The sequence below is a fragment of the Megalobrama amblycephala genome, unplaced genomic scaffold (genome assembly GCF_018812025.1).
Source record: "Megalobrama amblycephala isolate DHTTF-2021 unplaced genomic scaffold, ASM1881202v1 scaffold306, whole genome shotgun sequence".
Classification (NCBI taxonomy): Eukaryota; Metazoa; Chordata; class Actinopteri; order Cypriniformes; family Xenocyprididae; genus Megalobrama; species Megalobrama amblycephala.
The window spans coordinates 259,348-273,243 of record NW_025953342.1 but is presented as its reverse complement, the minus strand read 5'-3'; the positions used below and the strand labels follow the sequence as shown (position 1 = coordinate 273,243).

The following is a 13,896-nucleotide window of genomic DNA, read 5'->3' as shown; positions in this document are numbered from 1 at the left end:
TGTTTGTTTGTTTGTTTTTAATGTGCTGATATGGAAAAGCATGTGATTCAATAGGGTGTCCTAACTTTTTCACATGACTGTATATGATTCCTGTTTGATTTAATATCTGAACATACACAACATCAGTCAAGTCAAGTCAAATTTATTTATATAGCGCTTTTACAATTGGTAATTGTTTCAAAGCAGCTTTACATATTAGAAGCACAGAAAAAAGGGAAGTGGTTAAAAATGAGCTGTACAAACAAGCGTGGTAATATGTAACATATACAAGATGGTGCTACATTAAGCCAATGTCGGCTGACTCCCAGGGGTGGAAAAAACCCCCTAGGAGAAAAACCCAGCGTGCTAACACTGGGGAAAAAAGTCCTAGGAGGGAAAAAACCCCTTGGAAGATATATATAATATATGTAAATGGATATGGAGATCAAAATCTGAATTATACATTTTTATTATAGAGATTAAAAATAGATTATATATAAATATATGTAAGCGGATACAGGGATTAAAAATCTGAATTATAGATGCAGCCAGAACTGGATCTGTAGGCCCATTGTCTCCTGGGCTACGTTGTAGTCTGGTCCAGACACAGGTTCTCCATCTGATCTGGATACGGCCTGGATCCAGCACCCGGAAAACCTCAGGATAAGCAGAGAGACAGATATTAGCGTAGATGCCATTCTTATTCTGATGTACAGGTATATCTAGTGTTATAGGAAATGTTCTCGGTTCCGGCCGACCTAATTATTGCAGCGTAACAATCCTTTAACGTATTTGAAAAATGTAAATGTATTGATAATGTGTTATGTGTATGCAAGAGCAAAGAGATGTTTTTTTTTAGTCAAGAATTATATTAAGATATTATGATAATCAAGCACTATTTAATGATATAACTTTAGTAATTAGAACTAAAACTTGGTAACCATGTATGAATGCATATTTGTCATTTTAACTGAACTTAAAGGGGGCCTATTATGCCCCATTTTACAAGATGTAAAATAAGCCTCTGATGTCCCCAGAGTGTGTATGTGAAGTTTTAGCTCAAATTACCTCACAGATAATTTTTTATAGCATGTTAAAATTGCCCCTTTTAGTGGTTGAGCAAAAATACGCCATTTCAGTGTGGGCCCTTTAAATGCAAATGAGCTGCTGTGCTCGGCCTAAGAGGGCGGAGCTTCAAGAGCTGATTCTACGGTATCGGGAGTCAGTCAGGACACACTATAATAAACGCTCTCTCTTTCCCTTGTATTATCATCACCAACATAGCGAAAAATACAGAAACACTCGTTACAACTAACAGTAAACAAATGTATAAAGACCTTATGCCTTTCGGGTGGTGCTTAATAAACTTTATACCCGTAAATAAACTCAGATGAACTGTAATAAAGTGTTCTCACCTTCATTACTGCCGTATCCAGTATCACTCTGGAGACTGTTAGCTGGATCACAAACAGTTTTTACTTGTATATCCTTGAGTAGCACATTTTAGCAGTCTCGGTTTTGTATTGTTCCTTTGTATTGATATTTGTTCACTAAGCAGTCCGGTGTGAAATGATTCGCGCAGACATAAACGAATTTCGGCAGAACTGAGGGAGCATTTTCCTGGAAAACCAAGTTAATCCACCTTGTTTTCAGCAGCTCAGATTTAGGTAGTAAATGAAGAGAGCTATGTGGATTAATCCATCCAGCTACAGAATACCTAAAACGCTTGGGAGACATTCTCATCAGTGCAGTAATGGCGGACTCGCTGTGAACTCGCTCAGGGCGGTTCTGTGTTCAAACGGCAGTGTCTGTCAACACTCGTTGGTGGGACCTGTGGCTTTTGTGACCTGTGGCTTTTGTGACCTCACACTGCCAGGGATCTGGAAACGGCTTGTTCTGGATTTTATTTAATCACTATAGGGTGGTTGTGTATTGCCTGGCAAGGCCAGACTGATATATCTTCTACAAGATATATCAGTCTGGTCAGTCCGCCCTCCGTCGCGATTCAAGTCAACTCCAAACCGTACCGTGCAATCAGATTCGTTTATTTCAGTGACACAAACAGCGTCACTCTAGTGCGGCGAAAGTCCCTTCAGTATCAACAAAGATTGCGCACAGGAGACCCTAGAGTTTGTTCTATTCAGCCGTGAATTCAGTTTTAAATGACCAAAAACACATTAATTATTTACTTTTCGCTGTTAAATCTCTTGTCGCTTTGCTAACGTCATATCCGCCCTTCTCTGATTGGTTTACTCCGCTTCCTGTTTGCTCGGATTTGCTCGGATCCGCCCTAGAAATCGAATTGATTCAATGGCCGTCCAGACTCATCCGTTGGTACAGTGGTGAGGCTGGATTTTCCAGGCAAGGTTGTGTACACACACTGCCAACACACATTTATGTCCAAACACCATGCAAAAGTGAATTTTGCATAATAGGTCCCCTTTAAGACTGGTGGTGGTGCTTAAGATATTGTTGGTCATTTCAGTGTTTCTGGAAAAAAATAGATAATAGTAATAGACAATAGTAATTATTAAAAGATACTACTACTACTACTACTACTACCACTACTAATTCTACTACTAATAACATACAATGCATTAAGGATTCATGAGCTGCTGGGTTCATAAATATTAATCAGGTTGTCAGCGTTTGCTCGAACTGATTTGCTGCAATCACAACAGACGGTAAAAGATGAGCGCCAGCCAATGAGATTCAAGCATCTCTTCTGCTTGTTCTTAAAAGCTGAATAATTCCCAATGAATTCTGTTATTTTGAAAAGAAAATACAACAAAGTATCATTTACATGTAGCACGTTGATTCTGCTTGGTATGTAATAAGTCTCTCTCTCTCTCTCTCTCTCTCTCTCTCTCTCTCTCTCTCTCTCTTTTTGCATGTTTGAGAAACACAGCATTCTCTGCAAAGTGATGGCAAGGCACGCGCCTTTACACTAGAGTTTGTGGTACGTCAAATACAAGTACGCTGCTCATTCATTGAGCTGAATTGAAATAGTACAGAATTTTCAGCAAGTAAAAATATTTATGCTGAACTTGTACTTAGCCTCTTTTACACACTGGTGTGTAAAATCTAAGAATTTATTAGCCAATGGCTAATGATGGACATTTAGTCGCCCAGAATGAAGATTTTGTCGCATATGCAAGTGTTTTAATCTCATTGTAGAGAGTTGTGAAGTGTGCTCGCAGTAAGATGCCTTTCAGACAGCATGCAATCGCTAATTCAGCTCTCTTTCACAGATTATTGCGCTGAACGGTCAAATATGTTAAGATGCACATCCTGGCGAGTATCCATGCAAACACAGTAGGATGTGTCTTAAGTGAACGTAAAGAAATTGTGTGTGTTCCACTGTAGGCCTATTGGATCCGTGCATCAGGTCTTAAAGAGATGGCACCCTAATAAACCGGCTGTTATCTGTGTGATAAATGTTAATAAAACAACAATAAAGTAATTGTATAGTTAATTATAGAGTGAAGACTATGCAGATAAAAGATAAAATAATTTTAAATATATTGTTAGATAAAATGAAATGACTATATTGTGATATAAAATTACATTAAAAAAGGTTAGTATGTGACATGATTGGTAGTGTTTTTTTTATTTTATTTTTTATTAATTTATGAAACAATAAATTTTAAGCTCTGTCATATTCAATTATATTTACTGTAGTTTTAGTTTTTCTCCATGGTATCGATTCAATATTGGTAGTGAGATATTTTAGTTAGGTATCGTATCAAAGTCATAATTTTGGTATCGTGACAACACTAGTGTGTGTGTATAGCAGCTGTACCACCATCATAAAATGTTTAAAGGCTTTCCTTTAGGTAAAAGGACAATTTCATGAGGATTAGGCACAGAACAAAGTCTTAAACTGCATTTCATTCTCTCTTCATCAGGAAAATGGGACTAGCACGAGTAAGGAAGAGCGCACTCCCTCCAAGCGCTCCCCTAGCAACGGTGTGCCATCGTCCGGGGAGACTGTAGCCCTGGTGAATGGCGTCTCATAAAAATCATCTCGCCCCCTCAAGACCCACGTCTAAAGCAAGACACCATGGCAAACTCTGTCCCTGCTTGCATTCACGTAAACCTTTAAACTGACGAATGAAAATTGACTAAAATCCTTGAATTCATACAAGTCTATGAGAAGAAAATGATACAAAAAAAATGACGAACGCATCTACTTTAAACCACACATAACTGTGTATGTTTATCCTATCTATCAGTACTTAGTGCATATTTAAGACAAGCTTGCCAAAAATGAGCTCATGGATATGACTCAAATTTCTGACATAACACAGAAAACAGGACGTGACTATTTGGGTTTTATTTTAGGTTTGTTTTTTCATTGCTGTCATTATTTGTTTTTGTTTGTTTGTTCTCACTGGTGTGGGATTGTGAAAACGATCCCAAATAGACGCATCTCTGAAACAGTGTTAGCTAAACTAGGGTGGAGCTAGCGGAGAGGCGATGGGTTGAAGGCAGAGCCTCTCACAAGTGATTGGCAGTTGAGTCTGTGGTACTATTTTATTTTATTTTTTTTTTTTTTTTTTTTTTAGGGCAAAACGGACAGACATTGTGCCTTGAATTTGAAAAAAAAAAAATTTCAGTATTTTCTTTTTTCCTTAATATTTGCATTGTTCATGAGATGAAGTAGATGGTTCCTGTTTGGTGTTTTTATTTTGTATGAGGAAATGACAGGATAATGCAGAATTAGAGGAGTTGGAGTTTAGGGGGAGAGACAGATAATTAATGGCAAACATGAAATTAGGACGTTTTGTCCAAGGTCAAGTAGTTATTTGAAAGCCGTTTAATGTGTGTGTTTGTGTGTACGAGTGTGTCTGTTTGTACAAGTTGTGAGCATATAAATTTGGAGCAACGTTACATGATCCAAGAGACGACCCAGAAGAATCCCAAATGGATTTTGTCTCTTTAGTTAAAGTGGAGTGAAAGTGGCTTAAGTGTCAGCAGCCCTCCCAAACAGAACTAGAGAGAGATTTAAATGAACTAACTGACTGGTTTCTGATAATTTTCAGAATCTCTTTCCTCAGCAGTCCACCGTACCTTCTGGTGGAAGGCAGGCAGCATGAGTGTGAGTGTGGAAGGTAGCACACACTCAACAGCTCCCAGCCTTTTAGCCACAACTGACTGAAGGGCAGGAGGGGGTTTTGTGCCCCCCTGGTGTGGATGGTTGGTCTTGATAGTCTAGAAGGCACTCTGGAAACAATGAAATCCTATTAAGATAAAGCCAGTAACACTGAGACAGATGCTTGAGTTCACACACACGTGCATGTACACGCATAGATCCGAGATCCGAGAGCATAGTAATGTACTCCAATTCTGTCAAATGGAGTTTTGGCCTCTGCTGGGGAGTTTTGATGCAGTGGCAGAGAAGCTGATCAAGCGTTTGTGTCCCTGGTTGTCATTGTTAAAGGGGAGAGGACCGTTCCCTCACTATATTACTGTCATCACAGTTCCTGCTCTCAAAGGTGTTTTTTTTTTTTTTTTTTTGGGTTGTGCTTTCCACATAAAAGGAAAAAAAAAGATTAAAATGGAAGTGAAATAAATTATTTCTGCAATGACACCTGTGTGCAGTTTTGCTTTCCTCCCCCCCCCCAAGTAAATGATTAGTAAAAGAAAATGATCGTCAAACAAAATAGAGTATGAACTGTTTTGTGAACCCGTCTAAATAAATCGAAACCCCAATTTGAGAGAGTGTTTTAGCAATAAACATTAAACATCCAAATTGTTAATCAAATTCAAAAGAAAATAAAACATAAAATGTTCACATAAAATAAACTATTTAATATATATGTTTATAGGGAAAAGTTCATTTTAAAAATAATTAGTTACAATATTGTATTAACTATAAAAGATGAAGTAATTGTGTTTATGAAAAGTACTGCATTGCGTTATGTTTGCATTACTTTTTCTCACCTGGGCTGGGATTTCTTGTTTGTTTAAAGGATTAGTTCACTTCTGAATGAAAATTTCCTGATAATTTACTCACCCCCGTGTCATCCAAAATGTTCATGTCTTTTTCTTCAGTTCAGAAGAAATTAAGGTTTTTGAGGAAAACATTCCAGGATTTTTCTCTATATAGTGGACTTCATTGGGGTCCACGGGGTGGAAGGTCCAAATTGCAGTTTCAGTGCAGCTTCTACGCGATCCCAGACATAAAATAAGGGTCTTATCGCTTCGCTAGATCAGTCATTTTCTAAAAAAAATAAATAAAAATGTATATACTTTTTAACCACAAATGCTCGTCTTGCACTAGCAAAACCTCAAAAACCTTAATTTCTTTTCGTCTGAAGAAAGACAGACATGAACATCTTGTGTGACATGGGGGTGAAATGTTAATTCTGAAGCGAACTAATCCTTTAATTATTAAAACAAAAGTTCTATTTTTGGCAAATGTAAAGGCCCTTTCACATCAAAAGTGAAATGAAAAGGTGTGTTCAATTTGAAGCGGAACGATCGGTTTATGACATCAAAGTACCCCGAGAGCAGATGGCTCTGTATGCTTTCAAATCACTCTCACAGTGCTTTGATGTCACACTGATCTGTATGAGCAGCGCTGCTTCAGGTCGAACACGCCTAATAAACTCACTCCTTTACAGTAGAGGGCACAGCTCAAACAACCTTTCCACTATGCTGCCTTTCTGGATTGCAGAAGAATATGATACAGGAGAAGAAAGTTTAATATCTTACTTCAGCAATAAAAAATAAATAAAACAAATGTATCTATCTAAAGTCATTTTAGCTTATTACTATGGCTGAATTGGATCGAATGTCAGCAGCAAAGACATTGCTGAATACATAAAGTATATTTGTATCATTTAATATATTTAATACATTCTATTCTGAGTTTGCATTTTGCATAATTGCATAATTTTAAAAGTAATGTTACTTTACTTGTTACTTGAAAAAAAGTAATCTAATTACGTAATTTGTTACTTGTAATACGTTACCCTATAGTCTTGCATAGCCAGACTTTCAAACTGACGGCAGAAGGTATGGACTCCATCACAGCATTCATTGGCCAAGGACCACCCAAGAGAATATCTGACCGACATTTAAAGCAACAACACAGTTTGTTTTGTTCCATGTCATGTTTAGGGGGGTGAAATGTAAAGTCAATGTGCCTACAATAACAGACTGGCATGCGTCTAATAAATGAATCATTCAAGAACTGCAACAATGGTGCTGCAAACAGTGTTGGGTGTAACGCGTTACTAAGTAATTTGTTACTGTAATTACTTTTTCAGTGGATAAGTAATTTAAGGGATTACTGTTCCTTTTTTTTTTAGTTACTTACAATGTACTTGCGTTACATACTGTAAATTAGTTCAACAGTTCTGTTTAAATCAATAGGCTATTGAATTTAAAATCTAAATTTGTCGTCTAAAGGTAAAAGTGAATGCTGCCTCTTTAAAATCGTTAGCTGTAGTGCAGTTGCACGTGAGTTCGCAATTTCAAACCAGTTGGCTGCGTAGTCGCTGTCTGAAGATGTCAACAAAAGAAAAAAGCTTTAATAAGGATTAATCTATATTTCATTTATACAGTTATGACTATGCAGAGTTATTTTATATTTGATTCAATTTCTGTGGTATTTTTACTTATTACTATTACATCTAGGCCTACCTGAAAAAAATATATAGGCCTAGCGTTGTTTTATTTGTATCTTTATATATTTTTACCATGGTATTGACATGGTAACGAGTATTGTGCACTTTTGGTGGTATCGATACCGACTACTAGATTTTTGGTATTGTGACATCCCTATTTGTTACTAAAAAAAATTTAAGTATTATAGTATGTTTTAATAAAGCTAAAATGTTTTAAAAAGCTATAAAAGGCTACACTATTCCATGTTTGACTCATATTTAAATTATTAAAAGAATTTCCTTTCTATTTTCTATCCTGTCGAGGTTTATAAGGATTTTAAGTAGCCTAATTAGTAATGTTTAATTACTTATTGAGTAATTAAATTACTTTTCAGACAGAGTAATTAGAAAAGTATTTAAAATACAACATTGACGATGTAATTAGTAATTGTGACCAGTCACGAAAAGTAGGGACACAAGTCAGTTCTGGGGCATTTTGAGTTATTCACAGATGAAATTGTAGTGTGAAAGTGTAGACTCCAAGCTTTCCAATGATGTGTAACACATGGAAATCTGATAATATTTGGAGAAGTTGTGGCCATTTGAAGGTAGGCACTCAAAAAAGCTCAAAGGGCAGAAAATGACCTAAAGATTTTGCACTTCTCGCCTGTTCTCACCTGCTGGGAGTGACAAAAGGGCTCATTTACATCTCATTTAGATAAGCCATACCCCCTGTAAAGCTGCATGGTTGCAAAGCAACGACAGACGCAACGGGAAAAATCGGACTGCATACTATTAATAATAAAGGATAATGTGCATTGTAAATGTTAGTAATTTATCTTTTTTGACATTAGGACTTTTTGAACAGGATTCTGTGATAACCGTATAGTCCTGGTTTAGACCTCAGTTAGTGGTTAGACCTGGTTTGAGTCAAAGGATTAAAAAAAACCTGTACATTAAACTCTTCAATAAATACTTTTACTTTTGACTTATAACGCACATTTTACGGCTACGGATACTTTATACTTTTACTTACGTAGGAATTTTATCTGATACATTTACTATTACATTAGTAAATCCTTGTTAAGAAGTAGTAACTGGCTAAAATTATTAGCGTCACATTCAATTCAAGAATAGTAAGGTTTACATGAGCTAAGTCATTCACACCAGTCAATTCAAGCAGTTGAAGCATTATTCAAATTAATAGCAGATGCTAACATTACCATCTAAAAAGCCCATTATAGTAATGGGGGTTTTTGGCAAATTATACGATGCTAACGATTAAAATTAAAATGACAGTCCTGAGCTAGCTAATAACAAAAGACACATGAGATAACGTGTAGCCTACGTGTTCTTAGAATGAACACAAAACGACAAACTGATGTTTATGGAAACTCACCCCATAAGAAACAGAAAAGATGAAATAAGTTGTTCGGGCACACTTTCTCTTTGTCGGGGTCTTCTTTGTGGATGTAACCATCTCCGAAGTTTGCACTATGCGTCTGTTTGCCTCTAAATGTCCAATAATTCACATGTCCTGCCACTCTTTTTCCGCAGCTAAAGAATCCAGCCGTATGTTGTACTTCAAAACATTTTCGGTGTAACGGCCACGGTTCAGCTCGTCTGCGATATTCTTTGCGGTCCATCTTCATTAAATTTTGATATCAGCTAGAGCTGGCCAGAGCGCTGCATAAACAAGTAGCCATGCTTCCCTTGGAGGGCGGGGGCGATAACAAAAGAAACAAAAGCCGGCGTATCCGATTCCAGTATGGAAATACAAACAGACAATGACACGCCCCTACTGCGAGATAGAATCCCAGAAAAACAAGCCGATTTCAATCTCAAAATGTACGCTTTTAAATAAACCAATACTGCTACCTAAAACACGGAGATGCTTCTTCATGATCTCAACTAACAGATTCTGCAAAAAAACGAAAATCACCAATTTTGAAAAAAAAACGCTTCTTTCTCAGTTTGCTCAATAGTTGTGCTGTCGACTTGTGTCCCTGGTTTCCGTGAAGGGTCACAATTAATTACTTTTTTGAAGTAACTTACCCAACACTGGCTGCAAAACACTTCACTTTTGAAAATCCAGCATTTAGTTCATCCTAAAAAGTGTTCATTGTCACAGTTGTAAACGGGACGGCTATATTCTTCAATGAGGGGTGTGAGGGACCGCGAAGTTAGGAAAAAGGAACACAAGCTTACCACTGAATAATGGGTCTTTTTTTTTTCCTGGGTTCAAATACGTTCTTACAACACAACAAAATAAACAAACAAAAAGAAAATAAAGTCAAAATATTCAGACAGAAAAACCAACAAACAAAACTGACCTACTCGAATGAACAAAGCAACAGCTTATAAAGTAAAGGATGGGCCCATGACAAATTAAGAGGGAAACCAATGAAATTTTACATTCAACATATAACATTAAGTAAATCAAAATCAAATCAGACAAAGAAATATATTTAAACAAGATAAAGAAAAGCAATATGTAATTAAATACCATAAATGTACAACTACATAAATCAATTAATAAAGACATCAACTTTTCTGGACTCTTAATTTTCATCACGCCATGATGCGGCTGCAGCGGACCATGTCTGAAGGCAAAGAATATACACTAACAAGAAGCGACACTCAGTAGAACGTTCCATTGAAACACTGGCGCCCAGCAGCAGCCATGCGTATCCGCCATTTTGTGGTGAAAGCGAGTCGTCAGTCCACTAGTTTCTATGGCAATATCAGCTGCTTTGTTAAAGCAAAACGTACATTAAAGCTGAAATCCAACCTGAATGATGACAACACAGAATAATATACTATCACTAGTGATCATCAAATCCTTTTTTCAATTTATTTTACACACTTTGTGTCTTTATAACTCTTTATAAGTCTTTATAACTTTTTTCACAAAACCTTTGCTCTCTAAAATCCCAGTCAGTTTGGGTTAAAATTCTTTGAAGTTCAAGTATTAGCATTATAAACACTGAATAATAAAACATATGAAATTAAATTAAGGACATGCATCAGAAAAATTGGGAATGTTGGACAATAAATATATTTTGTAGTGTTGTCTAATGTCCATTGAAGCAAAGTGGGAATTATGGATAATGGACACAGCAATGCATCATGTATTATAAGATCATTATGTCTGTAGCGTGATCCATTAAAACGTACAATATAGCCTATTTCAAATCAGACCTAGATATTATTACTATTACTCCACTAGGTCTGAAATATATTGTTCGCTGCAAACATGATGATCTTAAATTTATTAATTATTAATTTACTATTAATAAATGTGTAAAGTTGCATAAAATGGAAATACTCAAAGTAGGCTAACTACGTTACCTCAGATGGTTGAATGGTTGGATTTCACAACTGGTAAAATAAAACATAAGACAACAACATTATTGTAGGAGCCATAAAATTTACTGTTGACTTAATTTTAAAAAAACGTTCTACTGCACTTCTGATTTGGCAGTGAAATTCGCCGATTTTGGGTGCGTAAGATTCTATGGTCCTGTTAGTATTTTCACCCCATTATGGCGGCTGTGCTACCGGAGTGCCATCTAGTGGCTGTTACCCAAAAAGTATCAAAGTGTCACCTCTTGGGTCCTATACTCTTTGCTGAAGGTCATCACCACACATCACCGGTAAACTTAAACTCAAATAGAAACAAATGCAAGTAACAGATACAATGTAACTAATTTGTGTGCACTCCAAATCAGTAACAATGTATATAAAGATGTGTTGTAAAATGTAAACATGCAAACCTAACAATAAAGAATTAATGGATATTGTTTGTTTCATGTGGTCATTAGAAGCGATCTTTATACTGAAACCAAAATGAATGTGAATGACAAAAGAGGGAAATTTAAATAAAGATTAACCTTAAATGAATGAACATGTCCTTTGTGTAGATGTATATGTATATGTATATGTATATGTATATGTATGTGTGAGTGCGTGCATGTGGATGCGTGTGTGTGAGAGATGATACACCCACATTACCACTCTTGTGCGTCCACCTATCGGGCCATCACATTTCCCCCCTCTTCAGGAATCTCGCCAGTAGAGAGGGAGGGATAGTCAGCGGTAACATTGATTTTACCAGACACATGCTGAATTTTGAAACTGAAGGGCTGCATGGCGAGATACCATCTTGTAATCAATCCATTAGAATCCTTCTTTTTCTCGAACCACTGCAATGCTTTATGATCGGTCTCCAGGGTAAACTCACGGCCTAGTAGATAGTATCGTAAGGAATTTTCTACCGTCGAATAGCGTACCTCTCTCGGAAACAGTTTACGACTGATGTAAGCCACCGGCCATTGGCTCTCTGGTGGTCCTTGCAATAGGACGGCTCCTACTCCTCTCTCAAAGGCATCAGTCTGTACAATGAAGGGTCGACTAAAGTCAGGATTGTGCAGTACAGTATCAGTTGTCAAAGCTCCCTGGATGTCCCAGAAGACTTTCAATCTCTCCTCAGTCCACTGCAGTTGGTTTGGGCAACATGCCCCCACCATGCCCGTTAGTGAAGCAGCGCTGCTGGAAAAGTTAGGAACAATGCGATGGTAAAATCCAGCCATACCCAAAAAAGATTGCAGGTCCTTGCATATCTGAGGCACCACACACTTCTCCAAGGCTTGAACTTTCTTCACCTGTAGTCATACAACACCCTGGCCAGTGACATAGCCCAGGTATTCAGTCTCTTGTTTAGCTACAGCACACTTATTTGGGTTGACAGTGAGGCCGGCCCGCTGAAGGCACTGTAAGACTTCCCGGAGATGCTGCACATGTTCCTCCCAGGTATTACTGTAAACAACAATATCATCAAGATAGGCAGCAACAAAAGGTAAACCACGTACTTGGTCTATTAACCTCTGAAACGTTGCCATGGCCCCATGAAGGCCGAAAGGTAACACCTTAAAATGGAAGAGGCGGCCTGGTGTTCTGAATGCAGCCAAGGGTCATGAGGATTGATGATGATCAATTAAGTCACTTAGGCGATGGGTAGGGTAGGAAACAAGCTGAGATACTGAGTTCAGATATTGTAAATCAATACAGAACTTAACACTCCCATCCTTCTTTGGCACAAGGACTATGGGATGACACCACTCTCTATTCGAAGGCTCAATAATGCCCAAGTGGAGCATAAGGTCTACCTCTTCCTGCAAGGTCACCTGGAATCGCTCAGGTATTCTATAGCTCTGGCGTTTCATGACAGCATCCGGTTTCGGTACTACATCACGCTTAGTCAAGTTGGTAAACCCAGGATATTCAGAAAATACCTTCGAAGAGAGCTTGTGACCTGTGACCGCTGAGAAATCTGTTAGATGATCAAGCCTTATGTCCCCAGAAATTGGCTGTGGCAGACGCTGCTCATCCGATTCTTCCTCTTCAACACAGCGAACCATCGGTGACTGCCAAGTCACCTTTATATAGTGCTTTTTACAATGCAGATTGTGTCAAAGCAGCTTTACAGTGATAACTTGTATATAATTTTGGCTGCACAGAAGCTCTTAAAGAAAATGATGTCATCGTGATGTCATTGATTAATTTGGCTGTAAGAATCAAGAGTTATTTTAGTTAATTTATCTATATCAGCACTGGAGTGAACAGTGATGTCATCATCCAGTTCAGTTCGCATACAATGGTGTCAATGCAGGCAGATCAAAACACTGTTGAATATCAAATGTCAAGTGTCCCCAACTAAGCAAGCCATAGGCGACAGCAGCAAGGAACCCAAACTCCATCAGGTGACATCAGGTGGCAAACAGTTGTTATAATGGAGAAAAAAACCTTGGGAGAAACCAGGCTCAGTTGGGGGCCAGTTCTCCTCAGCGAACAGTGCTTTATGATGATTCAGGCAGCTATCATAAGTCCGATTGGGATCGCAACAGTCAAAGTATTCCAGTTCCAGTTCTTATTCATCACGCCGGTATTGACGGTTTGTTGAGGAACTGTGCCACTGGCTGTCGTGTCAATGAGGCCTTCACAGTGGATAATCTAGTTGAATCAATCTCTGCTGACACTTCAGGGCTGCGTTGTCATCATGTCAAGGCGCAGATCCTCGATCTCACCTGGATACGGCCCGGATCCGGCTGACTAAGGTAAACCTCGGGATAAATAGAGAGACTAATATTAGCATAGATGCCATTCGTCTTCTGATGTAACGAGTACATCTGGTGTTATAGGAAGCGTTCCCAGTTCCGGCGGACCTAATTTATGCAGCCTAACAATCCTAACTGACAACTAAGACTTAACAGAGCAGCCATCGAGTGTTAGACAGTATTCT

At 37.9% G+C, this 13,896-nt stretch overlaps 1 protein-coding gene across 5 annotated transcripts in view; it reads left to right on the top strand.

Moving 5' to 3' along the window:
* LOC125261115 (fragile X mental retardation syndrome-related protein 2-like) overlaps positions 1 to 13,896 on the top strand; it is a 56,156-nt gene that overhangs the window by 27,389 nt on the left and 14,871 nt on the right. For 2 of the 5 annotated variants that reach the window (XM_048179704.1, XM_048179707.1), the window contains exons 4-5: positions 2,888 to 2,938; positions 3,888 to 5,683. The exons of 2 other annotated variants lie outside the window; for them this stretch is intronic. In XM_048179704.1, the coding sequence (XP_048035661.1) occupies positions 2,888 to 2,938; positions 3,888 to 3,998 (162 nt within the window). In that variant the 3' untranslated portion in view covers positions 3,999 to 5,683. Of the gene's footprint in view, positions 1 to 2,887; positions 2,939 to 3,887; positions 5,684 to 13,896 lie in introns of those variants that run through there. One more of the 5 variants, XM_048179705.1, reaches the window with a different exon arrangement.